General features: G+C 51.7%; 1 protein-coding gene across 2 annotated transcripts in view; it reads right to left on the reverse strand.

The window, feature by feature from the left end:
- Positions 1–17253, reverse strand: part of TEX9 (testis expressed 9) — a 244686-nt gene that overhangs the window by 99954 nt on the left and 127479 nt on the right. For both annotated transcript variants that reach the window (XM_069222420.1, XM_069222421.1), the window contains one exon: positions 7950–8032. In XM_069222420.1, the coding sequence (XP_069078521.1) occupies positions 7950–8032 (83 nt within the window). The remainder of the gene's footprint in view (positions 1–7949; positions 8033–17253) is intronic.

The following is a 17253-nucleotide window of genomic DNA, read 5'->3' on the forward strand; positions in this document are numbered from 1 at the left end:
ACCTCATTTATTGTCTATGTGTATGTACAACAAATGCTTAACACTACTTCTTGGATAAGCCTACTGCTCGACCACACTACCACAAAATAGAGCATTAGTATTATCTATTTTTACCACTATTTTACCTCTAAGGGGAACCCTTGGACTCCGTGCATGCTATTCCTTACTTTGAAATAGCACATACAGAGCCAACTTCCTACAACTTGCGTCCTCGGGGGGCAGACCAGGCGGGTTTTGTAGAGCACTGGGGGGGGTGGCGGGAGGCTGGGAACATGAGAAGGCACACAAAGTACACCCTCAGCGGCACAGGGGAGGCCGGGTGCAGTGAGCAAAGCAGGCGTCGGGTTTTAGGTTGAAAACAATGGAGGGACCCGGGGGTCACTCTAGCGTTGCAGGCAGGCGCGGGGGGGGGATTCTCGGGACAGCCACCGCCTGGACTAGGCAGAGGGTCGACTGGGGGTCGCTCTTGCACTGAAGTTCGGGTCCTTCAGGTCTTGGGAGCTGCGGGTGCAGTGTTGGTTCCAGGCGTCGGGTCCCTTGTTACAGGCAGTCGCGGTCAGGGGGAGCCTCTGGGTTCTCTCTGCAGATGTTGCTGTGGGGGCTCGTCTCTGGTTACTCGTGGGCTCGCAGTCGCCGGGGAATCATCCCTGAGGTGTTGGTTTTCTGCAGGTCGAGCCGGGGGCGTCGGGTGCAGAGTGTAGAGTCTCACGCTTCCGGCGGGAAATGTGCAGTCTTTGAAAGTTGCTTCTTTGTTGCAAAGAAGTAGCTGGTTTTGAACAGGGCTGCTGTTCACAGGAGTTTCTTGGTCCTGTAGTCCAGGGCAGTTCTCTGAGGCTTCAGAGGTCGCTGGTCCCTGTCAGATGCGTCGCTGGAGCAGGTTTTCGAAGTTGGAGACAGGCCGGTAGGGCTGGGGCCAAATCAGTTATCTTCCTCCTTCTCTGCAGGCTTGTAGGTCAGCAGTCCTTCTTTCTTCAGCTTGCAGGAATCTGATTTCCTGGGATCTGGGGAGCCCATAAATACTGAATTTAGGGGTGTGTTTAGGTCTGGGAGGGCAGTAGCCAATGGCTACTGTCCTTGAGGGTGGCTACACCCTCTTTGTGCCTCCTCCCTGTGGGGAGGGGTGCACATCCATAATCCTATTGGGGGAATCCTCCAAACTCATGATGGAGGATTTCTTACGGCAGGGGTCACCTCAGCTCAGGACACCTTAGGGGCTGTCCTGACTGGTGGGTGACTCCTCCTTGTTTTTCTCGTTATCTCCTCCAGCCTTACAGCCAAAAGTGGGGGCAGTGGCCGGAGGGGCGGGCATCTCCACTAGCTGGGATGCCCGGGGGCGCTGTAACAAAAGGGGTGAGCCTTTGAGGCTCACCGCCAGGTGTTACAGTTCCAGCAGGGGGAGGCGTGAGAAGCACCTCCACCCAGTACAGGCTTTGTTCCTGGCCACAGAGTGACAAAGGCACTCTACCCATGTGGCCAGCAACATGTCTGGTGTGTGGCAGGCTGGCAGGAACTGGTCAGCCTAAACTAGAAGTCGGGTATGTTTTCAGGGGGCATCTCTAAGATGCCCTCTGGGTGTATTTTACAATAAATTGCACACTGGCATCAGTGTGCATTTATTATGCTGAGAAGTTTGATACCAAACTTCCCAGTTTTCAGTGTAGCCATTATGGAACTGTGGAGTTCGTGTTTGACAAACTCCCAGACCATATACTCTTATGGCTACCCTGCACTTACAATGTCTAAGGTTTTGCTTAGACACTGTAGGGGCATAGTGTTCATGCACATATGCCCTCACCTGTGGTATAGTGCACCCTGCCTTAGGGGTGTAAGGCCTGCTAGAGGGGTGACTTACCTATGCCACAGGCAGTGTGAGGTTGGCATGGCACTCTGAGGGGAGTGCCATGTCGACTTAGTCATTTTCTCCCCACCAGCACACACAAGCTGTGAGGCAGTGTGCATGTGCTGAGTGAGGGGTCCCTAGGGTGGCATAAGACATGCTGCGGCCCTTGGAGACCTTCCCTGGCATCAGGGCCCTTGGTACCAGGGGTACCAGTTACAAGGGACTTACCTGAGTGCCAGGGTTGTGCCAATTGTGGAGACAAAAGTACAGTTTAGGGAAGGAACACTGGTGCTGGGGCCTGGTTAGCAGGGTCCCAGCCCACTTTCAAATCATAACTTAGCACCAGCAAAGGCAAAAAGTTAGGGGGTAACCATGTCAAGGAGGCCTTTCCTTACAAGCGGAAACAGGGAGTTGTGAACCAAATACAAGCACCATGGGAGGAAGACCATCTTTGCTATCACCAGTCTACTCATCATGGACAGAAGGGGTCTGTTTCAAAAATCTACAGAGCTTTTGAGTCCTTTTAGTACCCTATCCACACTTCTTAGCTTATGTTCTGTTTCTGTGTTGTGTGACCCAGATCCCCAGATAACGAAACCCCCCTGTCTCCCAGGTGAGCCCCACTGATGGCAATTGGGCCTGAGGTCGCCCCGTCAGTCTCCCTAACTGAAAAAATAGAGATTTGCGTTTGTTGACGTAAAGGCCAAAGACCTCGCCACAAGAGGCCAGTAATTGCAGCAGGTGAGGGATTGCCTCTACTTGGGAACAGACATACACCAAAGCATCATCAGCATATAACAACACTATGTGTGAGTTCCCACCAACTGTAATACCCCAGGGACCCAAGTCCCTCTGCAGCAGTATTGTGAGGGGCTCAATGGCAAGTGGAAACAGAAGGGGTGAGACGGGGCACCCCTGATGAGTTCCCCTGCCAACCATCCAAGGCTCAGACAGGTCCCCTCCCACCCTCACCCATGAGATGGGATAGGTGTATAGTAAGTGCATCGACGCACCAAATCTAGGTCCGAATCCCATACCTTTTAACAAACTCAGGAGGTATCCCCACTATCATATTGAGTGCCTTTTCCAGATCTATGGAGGCCAGCACTAGCTCCTCCACACAATCAACAGTTTCATGAAGGACCTGCACCAACCTGCACAAATTATAGGTGGTACTGCGAGCTGGCATAAAGCAGCTCTGGTTCTCATGAACCAGATCTCAGACCACCGTCTGCAACCTACAGGCCAAGAGTTTGCACAAGATTTTAAGATCCGAATTAAGCATGGTAAGGGGTAGATAAGAAGAGGAGGGATCAGCAGGGTCCTTGCAGGGTTTAAGGCTTAAACAAACTATCTCCTTTCACGTAGTCTCAGGTAACCGTCCTCTCTCCCGGGTTTCCAGAAAAACCTCCAGTAAACACTCCTTGAGTACTGCTGAGTATGTCTAAAAAAACTATACAGGGAATCCATCCCCCCGTGGAGCCTTCGACCTGTTAAGCGCCCTTATTGCAGTTCCGAACTCTTCTAGCATGATTCTCTCCTCCAAATCCTGTGCTTGTTCCAGTGTTAGCCGGGGAAGACCGAGTCACACTAGAAACCTGTCTTCCCTCCCCATAGCATCTACGAGCCAGCCCCTTATAACATTTTAAAGTGCATCAAATAAGGTATCCAGAATATCCTGTTGCCTAGTCTGAGCATCACCACATATATTATTTATATGTAGTTTGGGAGGTATCTCTATTTCACGTTTAAGAATCCAAGGGAGGAATTTGCCCGATTTGACCCCTTTTCTATGCAGGAGCTGACAATATGTTTTCAGTCCTGCCATATCCAAGGCGTTCCATATGTTATGCACTTCCCTGCGCACTTACAGCATTTCAACTCACACCTTAGCCGAGTTCGCCCTCCCCACTTTGAAGGTTCACCAGCCTCTGCCCTGCCCCTTGAGTGCCGCAGCTAACCTCCTTTTCTTCCCATAAACTGTACCCATACACTCTCCCCTCATCACTCATAACTGCTCTGGTGTACGTAGTGCCCCAATTCTCTGACATATAATTTTGAACGGACGTCCTCAGGCTTTCCGAAGAGGCAGCATCAGTCAGGAGGTCTGTATGCACCTCCCCACTGAATTGTCATCAATAGCGGGCATGATCCAATAAAAACCTCTCCAGGTGCTTCACTTCAACCAATCTAGAGTGGTCCATTCCTCCCACCAGAAACCTATCCAGGCGGCTATAGATGTTATATGTCAGTGAGTGACAAGTGGATTACTGGCGACCTGGGTGTAAAGTCCGCCAACTATCCTGCAGGCCCAGATGGATGTCGATCTTCCTCCCCATTTACAGTACCCTGTCACAACAAAGAACACCCCTCCACGTCCGCCTCACTGTAAGTGTGCCTAAAGGGAACACCACGGGCCACCCACATCACAACCCCCCTGACTTATGAGGAGTAAGAGGCTGAAAACACCTGACCCTGCCATTTCTTGTTGAGTTTCTACATTTCAGAGCCTGTGAGATGTGTTTCTTGTATACAGGCTATATGTTTGTTATGGCATCTCAGGTAGGAGTGGACTCTGTATTTATTGGAGTAATCCCAGAGACCTCTAACATTCCAGGTAATAATATTATACTGATCAGCCATGAAGGTGGTGTGTGGTGGATAGGAACCCCCTCACAGCAGACATCCAGATCGACCATTTGAATCCGTACTCTCCCAGCCAGAGAACAATGTGTCAGTCATAGCTCAGAGCCGATAAAACAAGCCAAAGACCCCCCAATCACGGAGTCGCAAATTAAATTAACAGTGTTTCCACCCCATACCCAATTTGAACAGCAAAAAAAAAAAAAAAAACATATTATGCCGTAAATCCAATGCAGTTCCTGCTGCCAGGACCTGCAGACTCCTCCCACCTACCCCAACCATTTACTACCGTGATTCACTGGAAAGGAGTCCCTGATACCAACCCCCAGATCAGAATGTAATGCCAACACACTATAGAGGAGGGGGGTAAAAGGAAAGACAAATTGCAGTACTTTTTTACTCAGCACAGTAATCTATCCCCTCATAAAGACAAGCAATATCAGTTGAACAACCCCACACAGAGTCCCGTCACCAGGACCTCGTTTCAGGCTACAGAATCAGCTTGTGAAGGCGGATCCTCCAAACTCTCCACCACTCCCAACTCGTCTGTCAGACCTTTGACCGAGATTAGCACGCCATGGTGCGGTCAGCCTGGATCTGCACTTGTGGGGCACTGTCTGCCCGAAGGGAGAGGCCTTCACCAGGTTCACTGTCTATTCTGTTTCTCCAGGAGGCCAGGGTGGAACCACTGGCTATCCCAGGTCTGGCTCCAGCAACACCGGAACTGCCCCTGGGTACCTTGGCCCAAATTTCTAGCCACTTCCAGACATCTTCAGGGTGGTTAAAGAAGTGTGAGGTGCACCAGTAGATCACCCGCAACCGGGAGGGGTACAACAACATGTAACGGAGCTTGATTTCAAGGAATGTTTTACGAGCACCCTACACTTTCGTGGTGTAGTCCGGATAGATTGATACCTTCTGGTTCTCCAATCATGCAGTATCCGTTTCCCTATCAGTGTGCAAAATGCAGTTTCTATCTTTGTAATTCAGGATCCAGGCTATGAGGGCCCTCGGCAGTGCCCCAGGTCGCAGCGGCGCCTCCAGGGCCCAGTGTGCTCACTCCACCGCAAACATGGGTGAGATCCCAATTAGTTTCATCTACATCGCAACAAATTGTTCGGTGGCCCCATTCTCTGCTCTTTCTGGAAAACCAAGCAGTCTGACATAATTGCAGGTGACCTGCCCTCCGCATCCTCCACCCGTGCCTCCAAGGTATCAGATTGGGAAGATACCTCCGGCACCTTCTTAAGCAAGGAGACCATCTCGGGTTTTAGTTCCCCTATGGAGTCCTCAGTCACGCGGCCCTTGTCAGACAGTGAATGTCTGAATGTAGCAAGTTGACTTCAATAGCCAAAGTTTCAATCTTGGTTTCTGGATGGCTGAGAGCAGAACCGCCCTCGAGGTTTCTTCCTCTGCGGCTACAGACACCAGAGGAGAGACTCCACCCAACAGGGAGCAAGGCAGGCAGATTTGAGGTCCATTGCAACAACCGCAGGAGAGTTTAGTAGAACAGCTCCCTCAGCCACTCTCTCAAGTCTTGGATCACCCCTTCCTCCCCCTTCCAAAGGTGCACCTCAATCAAGGGGTCTACCCCAGGGAGGGCTCCAAAGGCCAGAAGTCCAATGTAGCCCCCCACTGCACTAAGGCCCAGCACTGCACATCGCTCACCATACTGGACCGTGATCAGCCCGTGGCCTCCTCTACACCGGCACGATCAGTGACAACCTGGGCCCAAGGCGCCAACACCAGTGACAGGGAAAACCCGCAAACACACCTCAATTCAGCCCCCTCCTCTCTCTCTGCAGGCAGCAGTCAGGCAATTCTGTCCCCCACACCGGCAGGTTCAAGTGTGCACCTGAAGTTTTCAGCAAATTCCAGGACCAGTGTGCTCTTCCTTTCCTTCAAAGGCCGAGCTGCACTTAATCAGCACAGGCAGGCTAGACCAGGCCGAGCTCACACTCCTTCCTGCCACCAGGACCAAAACCCCCTCCCCCCACTCCACCTCTGAGGCCACCAACACCAATCCAGCCCAGCAAACACTGCAGCTGTCACACCTGTCCCAGCTGCTCAGGCCACGGCCCAATGGAGCACACAACTCCTCTTTGCCCCGGGGAGACCCACCTGGGCCCCTCCTTGCCTCCACCTGCAACCGTAAGGCGTATCCACCCATCAGCTCTTCTGATCACTCTGGCCCGCTGACAGCAAAGGTACAGGCCCACGCACCCCAGGCCAGGTTGCCCCCACTCACTAGCCCTTGCCGCTTTCTCAGGCAGGCATGGCCCCAGGCCCCGATTGAGGCCAGCAACAGGACCAGGGGTCAGTACAAAGTTATCCTCGCCACGGTTTGGGGCTCTAACGCTGATGAGGCAGCAGAGTCCTGCAGGATAATCAAAGGGGGGTGGAAATCAGGAGCCTCCTAGGTGCGCTTCCTGACTGCCATCTTGCGTGGATACCGTAGAAGTGGAAGAGTTAAAAAAGAAAATATCTAGGAAAATGTGAGAATCTTATATAGAGCTCAGGGACTCATTTCCCCAAAGGTGAGCTATTGTCCTCAACTAAGAAACTATAGGAAGTAAAACATTTCATGCACATGCTCAATATGACTAATCTTTCCAGCAACGTTTCAGCTGTGTTCCTACATTACATTTCAACCATTGAGAAAAATGCACAACATTATCTATGGCCTTCACTACTTAAAAAATCTGCCAACAAATCACTCTGGAAAAAATACTTAATTCATGAACACAACTGCAGGAGGTAGATCCTTAACAAATAAGTGAAAAGCCTTTTAGCATTGCTTTCAACACATTAAAAAAGTATCTGCAAACCCCATAAAGTCTTTTAGCATCGGATTGCCACCATATGTTTTGAGAGCCCGGTGCCTGTTATTTATTTTAAATTTTCCTTACTTACAATGTGACAGTCGGCCATGTTGGAACAGTAGTGTTTATATAAAAAATAAATTTAAAAAAAGGACCAGTAGTGCGTTTCAACATTTGCGTTCAACGCATGCTCATGTGACAAAGTGGCTGCCATTTTGGCGTTATTACTTTACCGTTATATGACTGTCAGAAACAAAAAACAAAAAAAACACAAAAAGGACAGCAAACGGCCTGGTAGTAATTTGCAGCTGGCGGGTCCGCATAAAATATATCTAAAGAAATCCGTTTAAAAAAAAAAAAAAAAGTGAAGCTTGTGGACTGGGGCTTGGCGAGAGAGCACTAGCGAGCAATGTTTAAGCGAGGAGGGTGTTGGAGGGGAAAAACACAGAGAAAAAGAGCAGAGGCCCATCGGGAAAATAATAAATAAATAAAAAGAAAAGAGCTACAGTGTCTGTAGGAGAGACCTCACTACATTTTAAGAAACATTAGTGCTGTGGGAATACAACTTTTGGTTAAAACACGTTACAAATTTTAAATAACAGTGGACTTTATTTTTTTAGCTCAAAGTAATTTTTTTCTCTTACCTTTTTGTGACATTCACGAGATACTGTGTCCAGCTCCTCCTGCATTACTCTCAATTTTGCCTTAAGAAATCTTATTTGGGCTTCTGTAAATGTAAATAACCAGATTACACAAAATTTACGAAGTTGTTTGGTGGCCGGTAATGAGTAAAACAATGGACTAGTTCAGACTTCTGTAGATCACCTGTACTCTAAGAAGAAGCATCAGAGAAGCTGCACAAAAATGTACCTATTGAATAATCCCCAGATTATGCTAGTCACTTATATATCTATTGTTTTTTTCATTTTTGGAAAGTAGGGATATCATTTTAAAATCTTTCTCAAATTCCTGGTTTATTTTTGTCAATGTATTTGTAAAGCGCACCCTATCGCCAAAGGGTAGTGGACTGCAGATACGCAAGTACCTTTACATTGAGATGTCAAAAGGCAGTAAATGCGCGCAAATAGACAAGAAACACAGTATCCCAGTGGGGTGGGATGAAGAGGCAAACGGAAGGGATTCACTTGAGAATGATTGGAAGCGTGTTAAGAGTAAGTTAAAGACATTTTATGAACTGCATCACTCATGTAAAGGCTATGGAGTGCAAGATAGAACATTTAATATGTGGACAGTTTGCTGGCAGGTGCGCCCCCTTTCCAATCTATTTGTTTTTTAGCCTGGCAAGCTATGTGCTCTTGTAGTGTGCCTGCCATCAAACAGGCTGACGTTAGAGGCAAGGTAGTCAGGTTTACGCAGTTGGAGTGCCTCATAGAGTCCCCATAGGGTCCTTGTTCAGAGTATTGTATGTGTGTTACTCATTGCCTTGTGTTGCTTCAGAGGAGTCATGGGGACAAGGCAGGCCGACTGCTCATAAGTAAAAAGGCAGGTAAGAGGCAGGCAGGCAGGCGACTTTGGGTTTTTAGCCCAATTGCTCTATTTACAGCATCATACATAAGCAAAAACTGTTAACCTAATTCAGTTTTGAGTCCTTCGAATGGGCCCCTTACCAAGGAAAGTAACTAACTATTCTTGGAGGACATTTTCAGTGTAGATTCTCTATATTTAAAAATGTTGCTGAATACAGAGTCAACATCCACACACCTAATCTTTATAATTGTGCACAGAGGCTAATGCCCTGGGATGGAGAGGAGGGTTGGATTTTTTTTATTTTTTTTAATAAAAAACAGCTTTATTGATTTTATTGCAGATCAAGAAAAACAACACGGTATTGCATAACACCACTGGTCACAAATTACTTCCTTCGACTGAACACTACACAATTCAATCAAGTTCACTGGACATCTGATCCCCATATAGTCTCCGGAAGATCTTAGGTGCACATCCCTGCTCACACCAAGGGATCACATCCTGTGCCCTTCCCCCAGGATCCCGTCCAACTCCCCCACACCTGCTCGTATTTAGCCGGACAACCCAGCGCTTCATAAACCAGTTTCTCTTGGGAGGCGCACTAGTCCATTCCGCGACGCCACCTCGCCAGCGCAGGGGCCGACTCCGCTCTCCAGCCTGAGGCGATGTCCCTCTTGGCCACCAAACAAGCCATTCCAACAAAGGTGCGTTCGGCGCTGGTGGAGCCCAAACCCTCGAGAACTCCCAGCAGGACAAGCAGGGAGGCGGGCTCATTCCTCTCCCGCAGAACCCCGGACACCTCCGCTAGCACCGCGCGCCAGTAGGCAGCGATATCGGGGCATGTCCATCCCATATGGAAAAAGTCTGCAGACGGACACGCACACCGTGGGCACTCCGCTTGCCGCCTGAGGCCAGCCGTGTGCATCCTTCTGGGGGAGAAATACGCTGCATGAAGAAAGTAGGTCTGCACCAGTCTCAGTCGCGAAGCCATAGACAACATTCGTGGGGCCATAAGGGCGTCCCTCCAGTCCTCCTCCGTCATCGGACCCACCCAGTGCTCCCATCTTGCCCGAAGCTGGTCAAGTGGCTGCAATGTATTGGTGATCAACATGCGGTATATGCACGAAACCCCCCCCCCCCTTTGCCTAGGTGACCCATAATTGTCTTGGCTTCCACGGGGCTGAATTCTGGGAGCACGATCCCACCCGGAGGTGCACCTGAAGGGCGTGACGGAGCTGTAAGTACTTGTGGAACTGGTTCTGGCTGAGCGAGAACTGCTGTTGAAGTTCCTGAAAGGACCGCATGTGTGTGCCCGCCCAGACATCTCCGAGTGACGATATTCCAATGAGATCCCACTTACGGAACCCCCGGAGCATCGAGACCTCCTTCAGCCAAGTACCCGGCCACAGTGGGGTTTGTTGGATTAGCAGACGCCACCCTCCATCCTGTAAACACCACTCGTGTCACTTCGGGAATCCCACGTGGTACCGGGTCACCATAGAGCATCCCGAACAAGCCGGAGAAACCAACAGTCAGGAGCTCCAGCTGATAGGCGGGGTCCGACCAAACACCCCCCAACCAGTCGTTAATTGCCAACAGGTGCATTGCCAGGTGATAATGGCGCAGATTCGACATCCCCAGACCACCCTTGTAAACATCCCGCTGAGAAACCCGAAGCGCTAGGCGTGGGTGGGATCCATGCCACAGAAACTGTCGCGCCGCTGCCTCCATATCGGCGAACCACCGTGTGGGAACTTGTTAGGGGAAGTTTTGAAGTAAGTAGAGGAACCGGGGGAGTACCATCATCTTATATAAAGCAATCCATCCGAGGATATTCAATGGAAGGGATCTCCATCTTTGGAGGTCATCCTTGACCTGCCTAGTTAGAGGCTTGACATTTAAGACCCATGCCAGCTCCGGCAACAAAGCTATATGGATCCCCAGGTATCGGAAGCTGTTTTGTTTTATGGGAATGTTATGCTGCCAGTCGTAACAGTCCCTGGAGTGATTGAGCGGGACCAGTAAAGATTTACTAGGATTAACCACCAGACCGGATGCTTCAGCGAACATCCTCAAAAGCTGAAGCACCCTGGGACCACTGCTGGCCGGGTTAGCCAGGTACAGAAGGACACAGTCAGCGTACAACGATATACGGTCCTCCCTTCCGGTGGGCCACGACCATCCCTCAAACCAGTGGGTCCTCCCGAATTAGTTTCGCCAGCAGCTCCATCACCAGACCAAAGAGGAGGGGGGAGAGGGGACAACCCTGGCGGGTCCCCCTGCGAATGGGGAACCGATCCGAGACCGCCCTGTTGACCTGCACCCGGGCCGACGGAGTAGAATAAAGGAGGCCCACTAAAGCACGGAACCGCAGCCCGAGCCCCATCCTCTCAAGGACACGGCATAGGTACGACCAATCCACCGTGTCGAATGCTTTTTCAAAATACACCAACAGAAGTGCCAATGGAGGGGCAAGCAGGGCCCTGTGGGCCAGCGCCACATGCAGGCGCCTAATACAATGTCGGGTACTTCTGGCGGGCAATGAAACCGCACTGGTCCTGGTGAACCAATGTGGACAGCACCCTCTTCAGTCTCCGGGCCAGTACAGTGGAGAACATTTTTAGTTCCGTATTAAGGAGCAATATGGGGTGATAAGTGGAGCGGTCCCTCGAGGGGGGCTTCATCTTTGGGATCACCACAATAGTGGCCAGATCCAAGTCGGAAGGGAAGGCCCCGATACTTTCGGCTTTCTCATAGATTGCCAGAAGGTGAGGGGCCAACAAATCTCCAAACTTCGTATAGAACTCAGCAGGAAACCCGTCCAGGCCGGGCATCTTCCCCGCCATTGCTGCCTCAACCTCCTCTAATCTGAGCGGCTCGTCAAGCACGCTCCTCTCTGCCTTGGTAACAGTAGGGAGGGTCACTTTCATCAGCAGGGGGCCTCAAGCTCAGCAAGGGTCCTGGGCCGGTCCTCGTAGAGTCTCCGATAATAGGCAGCGAAGCTCTGCGCAATCTCACTCAGGGTCCGGGAGACCGCACCCGAGTCGTCGACTATCTCTGGGACCACCTGGTCTGCCATCGGCCTGGTGGCTATCCAATGCAGGAGCTTGCCATTTTTGTGCCCCCATCCATACACACAGGCCACGGAGGCTCGCCACATATGTTTCGCGGTCTCAAGCATTGTGTGCCGAATTTCCTCCCGGACCAAGGCCAGCTGCCGCGTGGCCTCCACTCCCGCCGGCCCGTCCATTTGGCCTTCCAAACGCATCGCCCTTGCCTCAAGCACCGAGATGCCGTGGCAGCGTGCACGCTCCCTTGCTCGGAGGATCTGTCGGGCGTGCCCCCTGACTGTGGCCTTACAGGCCCCCCAAAGGATGCCCGGCGATGCCACAGATCCCATGTTATGCTTAAAAAACTCAGAGACCTGATCGCCCACTTCCTGGGCGTACTCGCCGTCCTGCAGACACCAGGCGTTGAGCCGCCACATCGGTCGTCGGCCGGGGCTCTCTCCATCCAAACAAAGGAGAAGTGGAGCGTGATCCGAAACCCCATGAGGGAGGATCTCTGCACCCATGAAACGGGGTACGTCGACGGCAGGTGCAAGAAAGAGATCAATTTGCGCGTGTGTGTGCCGCAAGTGGGGGTACCAAACACGTCACAAAGACCCAGACTGTCCATCCATCTTTGCAAACCGGACGCCCCCCATCCTACGACTCGAGGACGGGGGCCCAGCGACGTCAACCTCGGGGTCCACAACCAAGTTAAAGTCACCTCCCAGCACCGTCAGCCCCGGGGAAAGACCAGCTACTACCTCCCCCAGGGATGCCAAGAACTGCTCGTGCGCCCCCGAGGGGCCTCAACACTCAGGAGATTAATCAGGCGCCCTCCCAGCAAGCCGGACACCACCACGTAACGCCCCTGCGGGTCAGACCGGGAATCTGCTACCACCAGTGGCAAGGAACAGTGCAGCAAAATTGCCACTCCTCTCGAGCTCCTGGAGAACCCAGTGTGATAGGCTCTGCTGTACCTTCCCCCCCACCCCCCCATAAGCACCGGGCATCTGGTGCCCAACAGATGGGTTTCCTGGAGCAGAACCACGGACGGGGTAGACCTACAGATAGAGGAGAAGACCGCGGACCGTTTAATTTGATCTAGGAGCCCATTTACATTCCACAAGAGGACCCATTGATGTTGCTCCAGCATAGGTACTTGTGTGATAACATCCCGTGTAGTACCCCTACTTTAGCCGCCCTTTGTGACCAGTGGACCAAACATAGAAAAACAGAGAACACGCCCAACCATGGGCAACAATGTTTGAACATTCCCACCCAACCCCCCAACTGCCCCCCTCCCCATACTTTCAACCCCGAAGCATCTGTCGCCCAAAACTGTGAATACAGAGTGTCAACATTAAGCCCTCAGCCGCCCCATGTACAAAGACTTGCAGACATCAACGCTGCCCCTCTCTCCTGCCACGCAGAGCTCCCGAGGGATCAGCCACAAGAGATCCGAGGGGACTGGCTGAGGCGTTCGACCCCCCCCCTCGCCTCCTAACCCTCGCCGCCAGGGCCCCCCTGGCATCGCCCCATCCATGGGCTGGCTCGGGCTTGCCCAGTCGAGCCATCACGCCAGCCGCCTCGCCTCCTCCTGCGGGACCGGGTCTGCCCACGCCTCCCCCGGGCCCCAGGGGAGCCGCCGGGGGCGGGCGCCTGCCTTCCCCCGACCAGCCCAGGAGAGAGTTCCTCCAGGACGACCGGTGCTCCTCCGTAGGCCAATCCTAGGCCGCCTCCGGGGAATCAAAGAAGAAGGATTTTCCGTCGTGGAGGACCTTTAGGCGAGCAGGGGAAAGTAGCATATAGGTCAACTGCATCGCCCAAAGCTTCTGTTTGACCCCTTCATCGGATCTCCTCCTGGCCTGCACCTCCCGGGTGTAGTTGGGGAAATGAGGATCTTATGGTTATCCCAGCGAAGGTCCGTCTGCACCCTTGCCTCCCGAAGGATGACATCACAGTCTTTGAAGTTGAAGAACCGCACGATCATCGGCCTTCGGGGCCGCCCGGCGGGGCCCGGGGCACCAGGGCGCTGTGTGCGCCCTCAATGGCGAACCAGGGGGAGAGTTTCTGGGCGGAGACCCACGACTTTATCCAACTCTCCATGAAGTCAATTGCACGTCCGTCCTCTGCGTCTTCGTGGAACCCCACAAAACGCAAGTTATTTCGTCTGGCGCGGTTTTCTGCGTCCTCTGCTCTGTGATGTAGCTCGCCAGTACGCGTCTGTAACTGCGCTACCTTGACCTTAAGATCAGCAATATCATCTTTGGCCTGGGAAACGCGGTCCTCCATCTCCTTGATACAACCCATCGTGGACCGTAGGTCTGCAGCAGAAGGCCCACATCCTCACTCACCTCCCCGACTTTGTTCTCAACAGCCAACTGCGAGGATTGAATGGCTTGTAGATGGTTGTGAACCCCATCAGCCGCCGTCGCCTCGGGGGTTGCGGGGCCCGCCTCCTGCACGGGCGCCTGCTTGGCGAATTGGTCAATGCGCTGCCGGGACGCCTGTGGTTGCTTGCTTGCCTTGTCCTTCCCCATCGCCGTCTCCGGACCAGTAACCGGGGCGCGCACCGTTCTCCGCCCCGGGGGTCACCACCGAGCCCCGCCTATCTCACCAAGGTCCACGGAAGATGCCCACCAGGGCCGAGGGAACATCTCAGGACGGCTGGGCCTAGCAGGGCAGATGACGGAGGGGTCCGGAGCACTCCTAGAGTGTGACCGCCATCTTGACGCCCTTGACAACGCCCCCATAGTAGGAGTTTTATAAGTTGCAATTGTAAAGGGAAAAAAGTGGGTATTACTACAATATCTGAGGAGCTTAGATATAGGGAAAAAACTGGAACAAGAGTAAAATCAGATTTTTTATTAAATGCAAGAGGTCTGAATGTGTATATTAAAAGAAGGAAAAGAAGAAGCCATTCCAGCACTACAAGAGACGTAGTACGTCTGCAGGAGATACATCTCACATGCAGAAAGTGAGCAATTGCCAAGGAGATAAAAAGAGAGGTTCCATCACTCTGCTTTGACATCATATTTAAGGTGTGTGGCGGTATAGGCTGCCCATCACAGTTAACTGAAGAAAGACAAAGAAGGCAGATAATTATTAATCCTCAAATCCCTGAACGGGACGGACATATGTATTTTCAATATACACAAGTCCAATCGCTGTTGCCTCTAGGTAGTTATAATTAGGACCATGTTTACATAGAAAAAGCATTTCTAGTTTTGCTTATAACTTTCGCACCGTTTGACAAATCTTCATGAAACTTGAAAAAAAAAAAAAATGAAAAAAAGGTTCACCCGCCTCTGCTCCTTTTGAAACGTTTTGGGGGTGATCCAACAACAGGGGCTAGGAAAAAGTGTGGTACTGGGGGGGTTAAAACATGTTTTCCTAATGCAATTTTCCATAGGAAAATTATACACCGCTACAGCCAAAACACTAAATCGAATTACACCAAATTTGGCAGAAAACTAGCTCTTGGTCCAGAAAGTATGCTTTTCGTGATTTGGTGTAAATCTATCATACATGTTTTAGAAATTAAGGTTCATATTTTATGTATATATCACATCATAAAGGATCTCCAGAGCCGACATATGTACAGATAACATCTGACTGGCCGCCACCACATCAACAATGATGCCCCCGGCCCAAGCCTAAAGAAGACCCGAGGACTCCAACCCTCGGGCAGAGTTTTAATTTTGTGGGAGCAGGGGAGTCCCATCCCCACCCCATCCAAAGTCATTTTTAGGCCCCTGGGACCCCATCCCTGGGCTGCTTTATTTCTGTTATGCTATGTTGATTTGTAAAGTGCACTTAACACTCAAGAGAGTATTCAGGTGCTTGGGCAAGGTGTGTAGGTGAGTGGTCCCTAGCTGCTATATTAAGAGCCAGATCTTCAGCTTCTTCCAGGACTCAAGAAGTGAGGAGGAGGCTCTGATGTGCTGGAGGAGGTCGTTCCAAGTCTTGGGTGCAATGTGAGGATGAGTGACCTCCAGTATTGCTTTTTGTTTGCAGATCCTGGGGAATCGGGTCCAGTGAGAGTGTAGATGCCTGCTTGGTTGATGAAAGTGTATGCGGGTATTCTGGTCCTGTATTGTGTAGGGCTTTATATGTGCGCATGAGGAGTTAGAATTGGCTGCACTTGTGAAGGGGGAGCCAGTGAAGCTTCCTGAGGTTCGGTGTGATGTGTGTACGCTGTGGATGTTCGAAGAGGAGTCTTGCGGCTGTGTTCTGGATATTCTAGAGTCTGTGTAGGTGTTGTTTGGAGATTCCGCCATAGAAAGTTTGGCACAGACCAGCCTTCTGCTGATGAATGCTCGAATGACAGTTCGTCTGGTGTTCTGAGGCAACTATTTAAAGATATTTCACAGCATGTATGTGAGGAAATGCCTCCTTGGCATGGTTACCCCCTAACTTTTTGCCTTTGTTGATGCTAAGTTATGATTTGAAAGTGTGCTGGGACCCTGCTAACCAGGCCCCAGCACCAGTGTTCTTTCCCTAAACTGTACCTTTGTCTCCACAATTGGCACAACCCTGGCATTCAGGTAAGTCCCTTGTAACTGGTACCCCTGGTATCGAGGGCCCTGATGCCAGGGAAGGTCTCAAAGGGCTGCAGCATGTCTTATGCCGCCCTAGTGACCCTCACTCAGCACATGCACACTGCCTCACAGCTTGTGTGTGCTGGTGGGGAGAAAATGACTAAGTCAATATGGCACTCCCCGCAAAGTGCCATGCCAACCTCACACTGCCTGTGGCATAGGTAAGCCACCCCTCTAGCAGGCCTTACAGCCCTAAGCTACTTCTTTGCAACAAAGAAGCAACTTCCAAGTCCTTCACATTTCCCGTCGGAAGCGTGAGACTCTACACTCTGCACCCGACGCCCCTGGCTCGACCTGCAGAAAACCAACACCTCAGGGAGGACTCCCCGGCGACTGCGAGCCCGTGAGTAACCAGAGACGACCCCCCTGAGCCCCCACAGCGACGCCTGCAGAGAGAATCCAGAGGCTCCTCCTGATCGCGACTGCCTGTAACAAGGGACCCAACGCCTAGAAACAACACTGCACCCGCAGCCCCCAGGACCTGAAGGAACCGAACTTCGACGCAGGAGTGACGCCTAGGCGACCCTCTGCCTTGCCCAGGTGGTGGCTGTCCCGAGAAGCCCCCCTGTGCCTGCCTGCATCGTTGAAGTGACCCCCTGGTCTCCCCATTGCTTTCTATACAAAACCTGACGCCTGCTTTGCACACTGCACCCGGCCGCCCCTGTGCCGCTGAGGGTGTGTTTTGTGTGCCTACTTGTGTCTTCCCCCAGTGCTCTACAAAACCCCCCTGGTCTGCCCCAGAGGACGCAGGTACTTACCTGCTGGCAGACTGAAACCGGAGCACCCCTGTTCTCCATAGGCGCCTATGT

This window comes from Pleurodeles waltl, chromosome 3_1 (genome assembly GCF_031143425.1).
Source record: "Pleurodeles waltl isolate 20211129_DDA chromosome 3_1, aPleWal1.hap1.20221129, whole genome shotgun sequence".
In the NCBI taxonomy this organism is placed as follows: Eukaryota; Metazoa; Chordata; class Amphibia; order Caudata; family Salamandridae; genus Pleurodeles; species Pleurodeles waltl.